Source organism: Aphelocoma coerulescens, chromosome 20, assembly GCF_041296385.1.
Source record: "Aphelocoma coerulescens isolate FSJ_1873_10779 chromosome 20, UR_Acoe_1.0, whole genome shotgun sequence".
NCBI lineage: Eukaryota > Metazoa > Chordata > Aves > Passeriformes > Corvidae > Aphelocoma > Aphelocoma coerulescens.
The window spans coordinates 14,978,752-14,995,083 of NC_091033.1; the positions used below are offsets into that span (position 1 = coordinate 14,978,752).

Sequence of the window (16,332 nt, forward strand, 5' to 3'; positions counted from 1 at the left end):
TGGCAGGAGGGAAGATTTTTCCTCTCTCACCTCCTCATTATCTCTCAGTCTCTGAAATCTTCTAAGCACTGATAAAAGCATTCTGTTTTACAAACTTTCTGGGGTCAAACTTATGTCTCATTAACAGTTAGCCTCAGTTTCTCTATTCAAGCTGGAGAATCCACTGCTTTGCCATCCAACCAATGAGGATGGATGGCTCTGGAAGTTCTTAACACCCTGGTGCTGTTCTAGTCCATAAATACACAAGGCTTCTACAGGGAACTGAAAGATACTGACCACCATGGTCTCATTAGTGCTGTCCTGGCAATTCCCTGTGACAGATCAATAGTGCTACAGACCAGCTAGAGATTACCAGTAATTATTTTTTATTCATTTCATGCAGTGTTTCAATTTGTTAAGCAGTTTAGAGATTGAGCAAAAACAGGATTCCTGTGACTTGTCGTTTTCCAGGTTAAAATTGCTAATTAGGAGCTATTCAAATTATGACGTGCACCAGTCAGTAGTTAGGCCAAGTTTTTACTATTAAATCATAACCAAGGAACACATTTCTTTCCATTTTCATGGACAGATTTACACTTTTATAAAAATAATCAGACAGCTACAAAAATATGCATTTTTTGGGGGGGGAAAGGTAACATAAAAAAGCAGCATTGTATTTCTATCCGGTTTTTCCATGTGATTTAGCCATTACACAGAGAAGATGAAACCTTATGGAGCTTACTAGGAAAATGTGTGTTTTTTTCACCATTTAAAATTCTAGTACTGAGGAAATGTTGAGTCAATTTTAGTGGCCCAAGCCATGAGCCCCCCTTTAATATCCTTAGCTAACACAGAACCAAATTCTTTGGCAGGTAACTCCTGCAGAATTTTTACAGCCTTCTGGGAATCATTTCCTAACTTGCAAACAACATATACAGGGAGAGAGGTTTGGTCATCAGTTCTCCGCTTTTCTTCGCAAATTCTTTTTTGTAAATACTGCAGAGATTCTTCATTTTTCTCTTCCAGTTTACTCAGAGGGATGTGGACAGCGTGCTCCAGGCGGCAGATATCCACCTCCACCTGCGGGCGGACATCCAGCAGCACGTGAGGCACCTGCTCATCCAGCAGCTCCTTGTACTGGCGCACAGAGATCCTGTCCTGGCTGGGCAGCAGCTGTAAAGTCCTGCACTTGTCCGTGGCAGAAGAACCGCAGAACGCCTCGTAATCCTGCAGGCAGGTGATGCTGGGATTGTCCCCGCACACGGCACAGTCCGCTTTCTTCGGCCGCAGCTTGATGTTGCGGAATCTCCCTTCGAGGGCATCGAACATCAGCATGTACTGGTTGAAGGAGGAGCCCATTCCCGAGGCGATCTTCAGCACCTCCAGGGCCTGGATGCAGCCGATGACGCCGGTGACGGCCCCCAGCACGCCGCCATCGGCACAGTTGGTCACGGTGTCCGGCGGGGGCGGCCGGGGGAACAGGCAGCGGTAGCAGGGTCCCCCGCGGTAGTTGTACACGGCGAGCTGCCCCTCGAGCCGCAGGGCGCTGCCGGACACCAGCGGCCTCCCGGCCAGCACGCAGGCATCGCTCACCAGGTAGCGGGTGGGGACGTTGTCGGAGCAGTCGGCCACGATGTCGTACTGGCGCACGAGGCGCAGCGCGGAGCGCGGCCGCAGCGCCCCGCGGTAGGGCACGCACTGCACGGCCGAGTTCAGCCGCCGCAGCGCCGCGGCCGCCGAGCGCGCCTTGGGCCGCCCGCAGCGCGCCTCGCCGTGCAGCACCTGCCGCTGCAGGTTGCTCGTCTCCACCACGTCGTGATCCACCAGCCCCAGGCGGCCCACGCCGGCCGCCGCCAGGTACTGCGCCAGGGGACAGCCGAGCCCGCCGCAGCCCACCACGAGCACGGAGCTCCGCGCCAGGCGCAGCTGCCCGCGCACGCCCAGCTCGGGCAGCACCAGCTGCCGGCTGTACCGCAGGATCTCGGCCGCGCTCAGCGCCGACCGCGCCGGCAGCGGCGGCAGCTCCGCGGGGAAGCCGAGGGCTCCCTCCATCTCCATCTCCTTCTCCTCATCATCATCGTCATCATCCTCACCCTCCTCGTCAGCATCCCCCGAGTCCCCCCGCGCCAGCTCGGCCGCCAGCCGCTCCCGCATCCCGCGGGCTCCATCCTCATCCTCGGCATCCCCCGCGTCCCGCCGCGCCAGCTCGGCCGCCGAGGGCTGCCGCACCGCGCAGGCTCCCTCCTGCTGCTGCTCCCGCTCGCTGTCCTCCTGCTGCTCGGCGGTGTCCCCCCGCGCCAGCTCGGCCGCCAGCCGCTCCCGCAGCCCGCGCAGCTCGCGCTCCCGCCGGCGGATCTCGGCCCGCAGCCGCGCCGCCGCTCCCGCCATGGCCGCGCCGCTCCCCGCCGGCCCCGCCGCTTCCGCCGCGTCACTGCCGCCATGGCGGCGCGGGGCCCGGGGCGGGTGTCGGTGCTGCTGCCCACCTACAACGAGCGCGACAACCTGCCCCTCGTCGTGTGGCTGCTGGCGCGCACCTTCAGCGACAGGTACCGGCGGGACACCGCCTGCGGCGGCGGGACAGCGCGGGGCCCTGCGCACGGGCCGGCTGCCGGCACGGATGGCCGGGGCTCGCAGCGGGGTAAACGCTCCCGGTGTGGCGTTTGGACGGGGTTGAGGAGCGACAGCCGTGTCGGTAGAGCTGGGAAATAGACGGCCGTAAAGCGGCAGGGTGGCGGCACAAATGGGAAATAATTTCATGGGAATTATTTCATCGGGAAATAATTATTGTTTCAGTGGAATCGATTTTGAAATTATCATCATAGATGATGGAAGCCCGGATGGGACCCAGGAAATTGCTCAGCAACTGGAAAAAATATATGGATCAGATAAAATAGTGAGTTGTGTATTCGGAATTTTTTTACTTTTTTTTTGGTTGTTGTATTGGAAAGTACTATGAGTCCTTGAGAACTGAGATGGATTCCCTGGATTCTGCACTTTTTTACATCCTTAAACAAGTTGTTGTACACCACTGTAGACAAGTGTAAGACCATGATAGCTCATAATGCTGCATTCTGAACAAATATGCAAAATCGTGAATTGATGTTTGCAAAATGTTGTCAGCACTTTGTGCATTGCTGTGTGCTCCTGAGCAACGACTGGTGGGTGTTGCTGTACTTGGTGCAGGCCTGGGTTTGCGTAAGATTTCATTTCATTTTAATTGACTGCAGCAGTAAGGAAATTGGAAAGATGAAAGCTGGGCTGGGCTTGTGCTCTATTTTTAATCTGTCTCATTGCATTCCTCAAGACCAGGAGTTTTTTATTTATTATTTTTATCTATGTAATATCTTACTGCATAGCCCTCAGTTACATACAAGAAGCTGTCATTTACTTAGTGGCAAGTCAGATACTTCTCCAATCTGTTACTGCATAAATGCTAAGCCTCTTAAAGTATTTCTGGATTAAGTTGAATTCATGAAGATTGTTTTAAGAAAAAAATATATAGGAAGTTTTAGTCTTTTTTAAAACCATATGTCAAGTAATTTATGTGGTTTTTATATCTCCTGTAGCTTCTGAGACCCAGAGCAAGGAAGCTGGGCCTGGGTAAGTCCTGACTAACTCTGATTAATACAAAAAAAAATAAATCTGCTTCATACTTTGATCGATCCGGTGTATAAAGGTCCAGAAAAAAATCACTGTAAATCCCAAAAGCTGAAACATGTTTTCATCAGGTTGCTTGTAAACAAACAAGCTTAAAAAATGCTCATATAAAAATCCCAGTGTGTTTATAAAATGTTTCCCCGAACCTCAAACCTGATCCTCCCTCCTGCTCTGCATCCACTGAGCACAGAATGAGGGTTTGAACTATTGGTGATGATTTGGAACCTGAGTCCTGTTTCCTGTGCCTCCTAAGTGCCTGTGGTGCTTTTGTAAATGACATTTCAAGTAGTGACCCACTCCTCAAGCGAAGTTTGTGCATTTCCACGTCAAAAGAGTGAGGGAAGTTATTTCTGTTTCCATCAGGCACTGCTTATATCCATGGAATGAAGTATGCCACTGGGAATTTCATCGTTATTATGGATGCTGACCTCTCCCACCATGTAAGGCTGGATTTTATATACTGTGGGTACTGTTATAATTCTCTTTTCAGTGGTTGCTGTTATTTTACTCCTGCCCTTTTTTCTAATCTGTTTTTCTTCCATTTCAGCCAAAATTTATTCCAGAGTTTATCAGGTAGGTGCCAATTATAGTATGAAAGTTGTACTTTATAAATTATTTATGAGGCAGTCTATGAAATTCTATGTCATACTGGATAAAAGGTAATTATAAGATTTCCCTGAAGTATCTCTTCATAAGAGAACAATTAACAGGTGTTTAAATAATGCTCATAGCCACCCTAACTATTGGTTTCCTCTCTTCTTATTTGTTCAAAAGTCTGTAAAATACATATTTTGTACTGGAAGATCGATTGTTCTTACTTTGAAATTTGTACTTTGAAACATTTCTCCAGTTTTTCTGATAAGACCAATTGTTTATAGAAAGCAGAAAGAAGGCAATTTTGATATTGTATCTGGAACAAGATATAAAGGAGATGGAGGAGTGTATGGCTGGGATTTGAAAAGAAAGTTAATCAGGTTAGTACTTTTCAGCTCTTTACCCAGAAATTTGTTATTTATAAATAATAATTCCAAGTACTCCATCCCTGTAAGCTGAACTGAGCCTTTAGTCCCCAGAACTGCCGTGCCTGCTGGGCACTGCAGAATCACATGAAACACCAGAAGCACCCACTACTGGCAAATTCTTTGGTTAAAATCCACCAAGAAGGACTGGAATGATATGAGTTGGAAAACAGATTGGAACAGTGGCCTCAGGTTGGGACAGAGATCCAGTTCCATCATCCAGGGAAGGGGCTGAGACTCTGAGACTTGTCAGGTGTGAAGGACACGCTCGGCCTGCACAGCTGGAGTGCTCCTTTCCGTCCCCAGTGAATGCCCTGCCAAACCCCTCTGGTGACACTGCCAAGCTAAGAGTGATGTGGCACAATCAGTGTCAATCAGTGATTACTTAGGCCTTGCTCCAGTGGCAGTGAGCACCAGGGAGGGGTTTCACCCAGCCCAAGGCTCTGTCCAGCTGCTCTGAACACGTGAGGCTGCCCTGGCAGGGCTTACAGGGACCCCCAGGGAATCATGGAGTTTCTGGGGAGTCCCCTCTCCAACACCTGATTTCAGAGAACAGGCAGAAGCTAATGGTGATTTATTTATCCTACAAAGAATCCAGAGCACAAGCTGTGTTGCAGTCTGATCTGGAGGTGGCATCACAGGGCGTGGATTTGGATTTTTCCTGGTTTTTAATGGCTGGAATAAGTGCCCATCTTTTTGTACTACACAACTCTTGACATTGATGTTTTCTTTCACAGTCGTGGAGCCAATTTTCTGACTCAGGTCTTGCTGAGACCAGGGGCATCAGATCTAACAGGGAGCTTCAGGTATGGGTCTGGTTTGCAATTCTTAAAGTTTACTGGAAATTAAGAAACTGCTAGACAAAGAACTGGAGTAAGAACAGACCTTCTTTACTGTGGACTAGGAAATCATTTGGAAAGGGTGGAAGAAGTAGTGGATTAGATTGCAAGAACTGCTGCTCCCATGACCTCGTTAGAGAGTTTTATAAATCGTAATGAGCTGAGTGATGGCAGTTCAGATTCCTACACACAGTCTGGATTTCTAAATTCCGGAAATTGTGCTTCAGGTTTCATTTTCTTTGGAATTGTTTACAGGTTGTACAGAAAAGAAGTCTTACAGAAACTAATGGAGAAGTGTGTTTCTAAAGGATACGTCTTCCAGATGGAGATGATTGTCCGGGCTAGACAGCTGGGATACACCATTGGAGAGGTATGGGGCAAGCTGGGATAAGTACATTGTGCTTTCCTTTAAAGGAGACACAGATTGCTGACTTCTGGGTACTTCCAAGAAGCAGCCAAGATTTCCAAATTATTATAAAGAAATTACATGTGTGGAGTTCTCTTTTTCCAGCTTTGTCAGGTGAATGTCAGACCTGAAGTTGCAGTTATTTATTCCCCTGGCTGATATGCTTCTCAGATCCTTCCCTCTTCCTGTTGCCATTCCTTTAGCAGCACATAATTTTACAAGGTTCTTCAAAGGAGGGAAGGAAGTCAAAATACACCACAGAGCTGCTCTGAGCCTTTTCTTCCCTGCTTCCTATTGTATCGACATCTCTACTCAAGTCTTTACAAATCATTTCATTTTCTCCAGCAGCCTGATTCTATTTCAGATTTGTTCTCTGTCAATTATTGCCATGTTATTTTCCAGCTTTTCAGCTATCACAACTTTCTGCTTCTAAACTCTTTGAATGTGCTGTCTACAGTCAATGAAAAAAACTCCAAGAAATTGTTAGATTCTCTATCTCCAGCAGTCTGCTGCCTTTTTTATTTCATTGAATTGCTCTTGCTGGTCTCTTTAAAGATGATTCACTGGGAATCTCTCTGCAGGAGAATCTCAGAGCCAGTCCTTCATCCTCGTTTCCAGGACTATGAATTGTCAGAGAATTCTGGTGCTTGTACTTCTCTCTCTCTAAACTTCATGTGTGGCGTTTCTCCATTGACACAGAGTAAAGCATTTCCTCACAACAAAGCAGCTCTTTTCTTCCACCTTTTTCACTTGTGGAACAGCATCCCTGTGCTGTCTGTAGCTGGAGTTTGACCCCAAGCTCTTTGGCCTCCACATCCAGCTGCATTCACATTTTGCTTCCTAATATTGCTGAATTAACTCCTCACCTGCATCAAGATACTGAAACCTGGGCTGAGATGAGGTTTTATTGAATATACATTTTAAAAGAGTAAAACACACTTCTCTGGCTTCAAAAAACCTGAGAATCTTGTGTTGCTTGTACCTCTGCTGGCTGCTGCCACAAAGACCTTTTTTCTGCCTGTTATTTGACCCTGCCAGTCACCTACTGACAGCCTGTAGTGGTTGTATGACATCAAATATAAAGTATTTGTCTTGCAGCTCTCAGCCTGCTGGACAGGCTGCAGTGTCCCAGTCCCTGCTGGGCACGGGCTGGTTTGTGGTGGGCACTTACACCACCCTCCACAGGCCACCCAGTACATTCCCTGGGGAGCATCTTCTTCCCCTCTTTGCTCCCTGCCTCACATGTGGGAAGGGATTTCTCTCTGACATATGAAAAACTGCTTCATTCTTCTCCTTTGGCCTTGTCTTTCAGATTCCTCTGTGACACCTGTAACAAGCTTACACTGTTCAGATCCTGACACATTCATATAAACAAGATTATTGTATTTTTACCAGTTTTTCTTGTCACTTCCCAGAGGAGGACAGTTTTCTATGACATTTCAAATACATTTATACACTATTTCCTGATCAATACTTAGGATCTTTATATATTTTGTAATTATCCAGATAGTAATACTGGAATTCCAAAAGAGGTGACACTTGCACATCTAACTCCTGGTTCACTGCAGCTCCACAGGCAGAATGGGAGTTTTGATGCAGCTGTAAAATGTGGCTGCGAGGGAAAAATATTTCTTCAGCTAAGTTGAGAATTGAGATTGAGCTCTGCCAATTTAAAAGGAACAAATGGCTGATGAGAACTGACACAGGCTGTACCTGCAGAGTTGCATGCACATCTCTCCTGTTTCGCTGTACTTCACCACGTGTGCGGTGTCCTCCAGCACATGGAATAGAGCCTTGGAAAATGCTGCCTTTGAGAGCAATGATAGAAGGAAGCAAGGAAGGCGGAATTCCAGAAACAACAGAGTGCTTAATTGCTGTGCTGAAGGGTAACACTGCAGCCCTCTCAGTAGATGAGATATTAACCATTCATTTTCTTGGTCAGGAAATGCCACTTGTGCCATCCTGCCCTGGCTCCATATTCAGTGATTTCTGCCCATGCCCTGTAGACCAGCTGTGTGGAGTTGCCAGGATTGTCACTGGGATCATCAAGGTGACACTGCTAAGAGAGCAGAGTCATTGCTGAGTCTCTGCCTGCCTTTCTGGGCATCTTCTTCCCATCCTCTTGTCCTGGGTTCTCTTCTGTCCTGGCCTGACCTGCTGGAATTGTGAGAGAACCTCTGGCACACATGCAGGGGGCTGGGGTTGTGTGTTCCTCTTGCCAGCTGATTTCTGGTTGACAATGCCAGCAAAACCCCAAGCCAATTTTTAAATGCCTTTTGCAATTGCAGTTCTTTATTTTAGTCCTGAAGTAATTCAATTTTGCAGACAAACGTATATGGAAATGCTTGAATATTCTAACACTGGGTTGGCAGAATGTCCTGTCATGTGTCCTTTGTGTTTGGTCAGAGGACTGAAAGCAGAACATTCCCAACATCTCATGAGTAGTGAGTTCATCTGGACGGTGTCACATCATAAAGGAGACCAAAATTAATGTGTTAAATGCCCTTAAATCCTGCAAATAATCTATGAAATGGCCCAAGACTGATAAAAAGAGCTCTCGTTTCTACAATATTCACTGTCATGTTCCAAAGCCATCTCCCAGCCAGCGGTGAGGTTGAGCTGTTTTGTGGTGGGGACAGATTTGTGCTTCCTGAGGCACTGACTCAAAGGCTCTCAATTTGGCTGACAAGGAGATGCTGGAGGCTTTGTGAGCTGCTAAGTTTGCTCTGCCTGGATGTATCATCCAGCCACTGAGTAATGTCTTTGGATCAGCTTTAAAGGTGGTAAACCAAGTAATTCCATGCTCCCCAGCTATGGGGAATCATTAAAGCCCTGGTAAGAACTGACACAAAGGAAGCCAGCCTGGTGCTTTCCTCCTCCCCATGCCTGAACAAGCTCTAGCTCAAAGGCCATTCTTTAGTTCACAGAATTTCTGATGATTGAGGTTTTGAACCTTAAAAACAGTTTTGCTTGTTTCAACAGGTTCCCATTTCATTTGTGGACCGTGTCTATGGAGAATCCAAACTGGGAGGCAATGAAATTGTCTCCTTCTTGAAGGGGCTCTTGACCTTGTTTGCTACAACCTGAGAGTTCATCCTGAAGTAACTTTTTCAGATAAACATTTTCTGACATCTGTGTTGATTTAAACATATAAGCAAAAGCTTGATAATTTATGTGGTGATCAGGAGACCTGCTATGACCTAACAATTAGACAACCATCAACAATAAATCAAACATTCTGCAGCCCAGAATGCTCCTTCCTGCAGAAATGAACTATATGTTAAACTAAAAATTAATAAAGGCTAGTGCTTTTCTATTTTTGTAAAAATAATTAAGTCTTAATAAATAAGACAAAGCTAAATGATCTTTTGCATTTGGAAATGAATCATTATTCAGCAGAAGCTAAAGATGATTTTGAAATAAAGACAAGCAAGGACAAAAAAAAGCCTGGAATGTGTCCTGTCTTTGTCCTGTGGTTTGTAGATATTAATTGAAATAGATACTAATTAGTGTCCTTCCTTTCCTCAGCATGTGTACACGTGTGTCATGAGGCAGCTACAAAGAACAGCTCATGGCTGGGGTGGTTTAAGAGGAAATACAGAGCTCAGTGGTTTGTGCCTAGACTGGAAAGAAGGAATATTCTTTGGATAGGAAAGAGAACCATATGTGTGGAATAATTTTGTATTCTGTGTGTTTGTCCAGAAGCACATGAGCCCCTTTACCTACCTTCCTTAGAAACTAAACATTCATTTAGTCTGTGAAATGGGCTCTCACCAGGTTTAGGGGAACAGGAGACCTTCTTCACCTCAGGGAAGGTATTTCAGATTTTTTCCTTATATCAAGTAACAGTTTGCAATGCAAAGTCTGTATTTGCTCCAGATCCTGAGGAAGGAAGTACAAACAGAGCAATACAAGTTTTTGTTTCATGGTTTGATAGAGCCAGAACTCAGAAATTATGAAGCTCTTGCAATCAAAGGGAGGAGGATGAGATTATTCTGATAATGGCTTTATATATTTATATGAAAAATATGTCCTCTCTTTTTTTCTTCTTTTGTGGATACCTGTATCAGAAAATTATTGGTGTGACAGGAGAAGCAACAAGTGTCCTAAAAATGCTGCCTGTTCAGCTCATGTTTGTCTGCATTCGTTTGGCACACTAGATGCAGTTGTTAATGTTAGAAAAAAATCTAGAAAGTCTGCAGATAAATGATAAATTTATATTTCAGAGTCATCACATTGATAAAAAAAATAAAACTTTCAGTCAAGGTTATTTTCTAGTGGACTGCTTTAGAGCTATTCCTTTGTTCTCTAGCTGAGTTCTACAGATTCTGATAGTTTCTCCTTTGCTGACTGTCCAAAGTAAATGTTTCAGATATAACTTGCTTTAAAATAATAAAAGGTGTAGCTGTAGGTTTTGAATCCACATGGAACTGGATCACAGTGACTGAACTGTACATTTTGTGACATTTGCCTGTACTTTTTAAAGAAAATTACATATAATTTCATTTGCTGCAGACTAATCAGAGGAATAATATATACAGAGATAAATCTCTGGATTTAAAGGCCAGTGAAATCTGCAGTAACTAGGTTTTATCTATTTATGTCTCATTTGGAGGTTTCATAGCAAAAAGCATTATTTTAAGTTTAAAATAGTTACAAAGTTTATAATGACCAAATAATGAGGGTTTAGATGTTTATTTAAATTTACATAATGCTGATCATTTGCTAGAATGCAAATTAAGCCTCAAGAAGTTCATCTTTTCCTCATTTCTATGTAGGGATGTAAAAATGAAGTCCAGTATATGAATTATTCATCATGTAACTGCTGTGAATTAGAGTTTAGCTTTTAGAAGGTCCATAGCTACTTTTTAATTATGAAAATTACCTGGTAAAATTCCTTCATTTATTGATGAGATCACATTTGTAGGAAGGTGCTTTCACATATCAATTAGGGTCATAATACAGGAGTATTTTGTATGCTGCAGTGTGTGAAAGTTTGAAACGTGACAGGGCAACACTCAGGTTTTAGGTAAATAGGTGAAGTTTCTCACTATGCTTAGAGGTAATGGATTTATCAGAAAAAAAGTTCTATAAAGAAACCCAAGAGCTCCATGGCATCAGGACATGAGCAGACACCACAATAGTGCCTGAGAGAAGAAAAACTGATCTCAGTCTCCTGCACCCACCTGCCTGTAGGAAGCCCCTCTGAAAGGAACTAATCCATGGATCCCATGGACAGGGGCAGCATTAAGAACATCCAGGCTTTCCTCCTTAGTGGATATACAGACACATTTCACCACACTCCATGCAAACCATTTAGCTTTTCCTAGCAAAAAAAGTCTTATGATCTTGCTGTTCTCAAAACGTTAGTAAAAGACTACAGTGGAACAGCAGTTCTATAATCTTTGGAGATCAGGTGCTTGGAACTCCATATAATGTCTTAAATATTCATGGACTAGGGATTTATTTAGTAGCATTTTAATTCTCAGTTCCTTAATACCATTGCAGTACTCTCCTTGCCTTGTTTTGGCCACCACAAAACACTGAGTTGACATTTACTGAGAATTTTTCATTTTATGTCCTTGGCTTTACAGTTCCACATAAATCAGCTTTTCTTAATTACATCCATATTCATTTCCTATGAAGGCACAAATACTTTGCTAATGCACTTTCTCTATTATACTTTCTTAGGAATCTGTGTCTGCAAGCACTCAATCATCTGGCAGGAGCAGGAGCTTTAATTGCTTCCTGGCTCCCATCAGTTTAGAGCAGGGCTGGAGTTGGTCGGGCACGTTTAATGCAGGGGGGAGAAGGTAACTCACGTTTGGCACTAGTGACTGTGTGTCCCCTGAGCAGATTTGGGTGTGTCATGCACAAGGCCCAGCAGTTCAATCCCTCTGACCCAGACCAGCAGGATGCTGAAGCTGGGACAACCACTCAGACCCCAAGGCCTGGCTTATTTATCTCCTGGAATATGAATCCAGAGTCAGTCCCAGATCCCTAGCTGCTCTCTTTGGTGAGGATTTGTCTGCTCTGAGGTTCAGGGGAGTCAGCTTCACTTTTGCTTTGGGTTTTTGACAAAATCTGAGCCTTTAACCTCAGCCTGCAATAAAGATGTACCTCACTGCAAATATAAGCACTATAATCAAACAGATTTTCCAGTGGACTGTGTAGAAATCCAACTGCAAGGCTCCACAACCTTCTGCATATCAACAGTAAAAAATAATGATGACTAATCAATAATATTTATTTGAGGGTCTATCAGGATCCCAAGTGTAAGCCTGGATTGAAATCTTGGCACAAATTAATTCAGTGACAGATTGCGTGCTGAGTTCAGTGCATGGATGACTTCAGCGACAGATTTCAGTGGCTGGCATTCCAGAGCTGAGGCAAATGCTAATATCAGGATCAGCAGAAACAGGGGGTGTGCAGGGGACAGGACTGCTTATCAAACTTTTCCTTGTTTTAGAACATGTGCCATGCTGCAGAAGACATGGGCAAAGAAGGTAACTACTGCCAAGCACAGAAACTCTGAGCATCATTTCCTCCTCTGTTCCTGCCACATTTTACCTTCTCTCTCCAGGCATTCTGGCAATTAAAAACTTTCTTACAGACTGTTACTGTTCAGGGGGAAATATATTGGAACTGGAGAGAGAAAACCAAATTTTAAATCCAAAACTAGATCTGAAAACTCAGCCATTGAGAGGGATTTCAACAAAGCAAAGAGCATAAAATGGGAAGTTATCCCTGCAAGGTGGTTGCACTGACTGTTCAACAGAAAATGGCACCAATGTTGACAGGTGATGAAGTGTCTGAATAGCACAGGAGCCGGGTGGCTTAGTGGGTCTTAAAGATCATTGTGAGACCCGTGGTCTTAATGGTGATTAAATTGTATTTATTATATAATTAATTATGTTGTGTGTAAAACCATCAATAGTTGTCTTAATTATTTTGTATTTGAATAAAACCCAAGCATGACACTGCTCCTGAACTAGTACTAGGATGAATCCAGGCACAATTTTGACCTGAAGCAATAGCACAACACATGCAATTAAACCTATTCAGCTTGGGAGTGCTAATTGTCTCCCCTCTGGTGTGAAGTGTTTAGTCTCTTACAATGCAGTGATTTTACTGATTTCCAGTGGCTGTATTGTGAGAAACAATACCCACTTCTGTAATAGAAAAAGTATATTAAGACTATTACCATCAACTTCTGTTTCATTTTGTTCATTCTGTACACACAGGAGAAAAATGGTGTCAAGATTCCTTTTCTCCTTCTTCCCCACTACTCGAATTTTAGCTTTAACATCAATCTTTTCACACAAACTTTGTAAATTCTCATCTTTCTTCCCCAGCTCTCTGTTGACAGCTGTCACACTGTGCAAACCACCACGAGAACCCTCCTGAACTGAATGAGAACAAGATCTTGTCTATCATTCAGGACTGCTTTCACACCCACTCTCATCCTTGCCCCCACTTTTCAGCCCTGTCATTGCAGACTTTACCCCGAAGCAGGCAGTGCCTCCCTTCTGCTCCAGCTTCTGCTGCCACATCACCTTTCCCTCCTGTTCTCTCCCTCACCACCCCTCTTGTGCACTGAGCGAGTGTTTCTGCCTCCTGACACTCTTCTTTCTATCTGTGTCTCATTTCACCCCCTCCCACGCCAAATTCCAGTTTCTAAACTCTTCACAAATGGTTTTCCATACTGCAATTATGGACTGAGTATGACCATCGTGGCTGGAAATGTTCCCAGCTGGAAACTCCTTGATATTGCTGCTCCTGGGGAACTCTCTATCCACCTCTATCTCCAACCCAGCCTTATCTTATCTTCTGGTAAGTATATACAGCAAGACCCAAACTTTCTCAGATACTTCCACTTGCTCCCAGAATTCAGGACAAGGGATGATGCCCAACAGCCTGTTCAGTTCTCCTGTCTGGATTCCAAGTCTCTGTGTTTGAGCTGTTGTGTCCTTTGCAAAGATCTCTGTGTTGTGTTCATTCCCTTAAATAGCTATCAAATATCATTTCTATCTCCAGCTGCATTATCATGTTCCACTACACTCCGTTCCTCCAACCTTCAGACACTTCTGTTTTCTCAAGTTCAGCCCTTAGAGTAGAAGGTCTGTGGGTTGTTTTCCTGTTGTCTTTCTTTTGTATAAAGTGATGGCTAAGAAGTGGTCAGTGGTAAGGCATAAATAAATCAGTGTTGAAATAGGAGGGCGCTCAGGTTTGGGGCTGTGTATTTTAGGCAGGAGCAGACTGGCTCAAGCAGCCATGAAGTTAATTGAGAATTTCTGAATTCTCAGCAACATTTTGAAATGCTTTTCGACATACTTGAATAATGGTGCCATCAGAGAAAGAATAACTACTCTTGGAAGGCAAAATGATGTTGTTATAGGAAAACCAAACCAGCTCTCTTTGCTTTCCTTCCTTGAGACAGATTCCACACGTGTCTCACAGGAACTCTCGAAGTACCTCAGTTCAAGGAGCTCTTTAATGCCAAAGCATCAGCTTTGGTTTTGAAGTTTTGTGTATTTCCAATTTTTAAAATTTACATTTCCATGTAAGAGAAAGACTCTGTGACTTCCTGACTCTTATGACCACTGATGTGAAGATGCCATGGAAGCACCCAGTGAAGCCCAGGTGTGACTTGCAGTGACAAGCAGGGGATTTCTATGTCCCACTGAGCGAGAAAGTCTCAAAGCAGCCTCTCAGACACAAAATGTCACTACATTCTTCATAAAAGCTATCTCAGTGAATTGTGATAAACAGCACATACACATCGTGAGGACACAGGTCACTTGAAAATGCAGGAGATCCTTGAGCTACATGAAGTCTAAAGAATTGGTGACAACTTTTCTCTGCTTCTATACTTCAGACAAGAAATCAAACGGACTTTCCTTTCTAGCATTGTGAAAGTCTAGCATTGTGAGGCTGAACTCCAGTGTGTCACTGAACCAGAAAGGGTGTGAATGCTGAGGATGGAGGGGATTACACTTCATCCTCCAAGTGCTTGTGTCTTTCTGAAGAAACAAAAGCCATCAATCCCTTTCACTCCTAGAGGGCTTTTTTACTGTGCTATAGAATTCATCCTCGTTTGTTGAAGAGATCTTGAGCAGTGTCATGATCCACAAGGAAGAATCACATGTAGAGTCTTGTCCTGATCCAATGTTCCTGCTGCAGAATGGGACGTCGAGCGTCTCTGCACAGGTGTGTGGGAACACACATGCACACCAGAAAGATCACAGCCCCATCTTTGGATGCTGGCTTGTCTTCAGGGTGCTAACCCAAAATGTGAAGGCACATGGATTCTTGGGGCTGTCCTGTGCAGGGCCAGGAGTTGCACTCAATGGTCCTTGTGGGTGCCTTCCAGCTCAGCATATTGTGTGGTTGTGTGACAAATTTGGATTTCAGACCATGGCAGTGTGTAAATCACACAGGTCCTGTGTCACCTCAGGGAATCCCCTGATCAATGCCACTGTCCCAGTCCATGGCAGGTTTGGCAGCAGGTGCCCCAGCGAGGCTCCCACATGGCCATCGCCTCACACAACGTCTCCTTCCCTCCCCTGGGCTTGGGCCCTGCCAGCCCTGGCCAGGCTGCAATGGGCACAATCCAGGAGTGAGTCAGGCTGGGAGGCACTCAGTGGCTCAGCTGGTGCCACCTCCCTGTTCCAGCAGGGCCATCCCAGAGCACAGGGCACAGGAGCGTGTCCAGACTGTTCTGGAATAAGACTCCGCATCCCCTCTGGTCTCTGTTCAGTGGTCAGTCACTGCCCAGGGAAGTTCTTCCTCCTGTCCAGGTGGAACTCCCTGGGCTCAGGCCCTGCCCGTGGCTCTGGTGCCATTGCCGGGCCCCAGAGCAGAGCCCGGGCCCTGCCCTGAGCCCTCCCTGCAGCCAGGGACACCCAGGGCTGAGGGCCCCTCTCAGCTGGGGCTCCTCTCGAGGCTGAGCAGCCCCGGCTCCCTCAGCCTGTGCTGGGCACGGAGATGCTCCAGGCCCCTCAGCATCCTCGTAGCCTCCTAACTACGGACGGGCACGGGGGCCGCGGGCCGCCTCGAGGCCGGGTCGAAAGCCTGGCGGGCCGAGCGGGCAGGGCAGGAGAGCCGGGCGGGGCGGGGCGGCCCGGGGGCCGCGGGGCGGGGCGGGCGGGGCGGGCGCGGCCCTGAGGAGGCGCCGCCGCCGCCGCCGCCGCACGAGGCCCGCGCGCGCTCCCGGAGCCGCCCCGCGGTCACGTGCGCGCCCCCCGCGGTCACGTGCCCCGCCCAGCTCGCGCCCCCGCCCCGGCGGCGGCGGCCCCTCAGGACGGGATGTAGTCCCGGCCGGGGGCGCGGCGGAGGGATCCCCGCGCCGGACCCAGCCGCAGGGCGCGGCGCCTCCTAGCGGGCCCGGGGTAGATCCCGCCGCCGCCACCGCCGTCATGGCCGCGGCCGC

The 16,332-nt window shown here is 46.2% G+C and overlaps 2 protein-coding genes across 2 annotated transcripts; one reads left to right on the forward strand and one right to left on the reverse strand.

The window, feature by feature from the left end:
• Positions 1–503: 503 nt before the first annotated feature.
• MOCS3 (molybdenum cofactor synthesis 3) lies at positions 504–2,399 on the reverse strand. Its single transcript, XM_069034010.1, has one exon. It carries the CDS (start codon positions 2,365–2,367, stop codon positions 757–759), a length of 1,611 nt encoding a protein of 536 aa, XP_068890111.1. The 5' UTR covers positions 2,368–2,399; the 3' UTR covers positions 504–756.
• Positions 2,395–9,339, forward strand: DPM1 (dolichyl-phosphate mannosyltransferase subunit 1, catalytic). Its single transcript, XM_069034011.1, has 9 exons — positions 2,395–2,525; positions 2,773–2,872; positions 3,546–3,579; positions 4,000–4,076; positions 4,184–4,209; positions 4,515–4,610; positions 5,393–5,461; positions 5,750–5,864; positions 8,883–9,339. Exons 1-9 carry the CDS (start codon positions 2,419–2,421, stop codon positions 8,985–8,987), a joined length of 729 nt encoding a protein of 242 aa, XP_068890112.1. The 5' UTR covers positions 2,395–2,418; the 3' UTR covers positions 8,988–9,339.
• Positions 9,340–16,332: the final 6,993 nt, after the last annotated feature.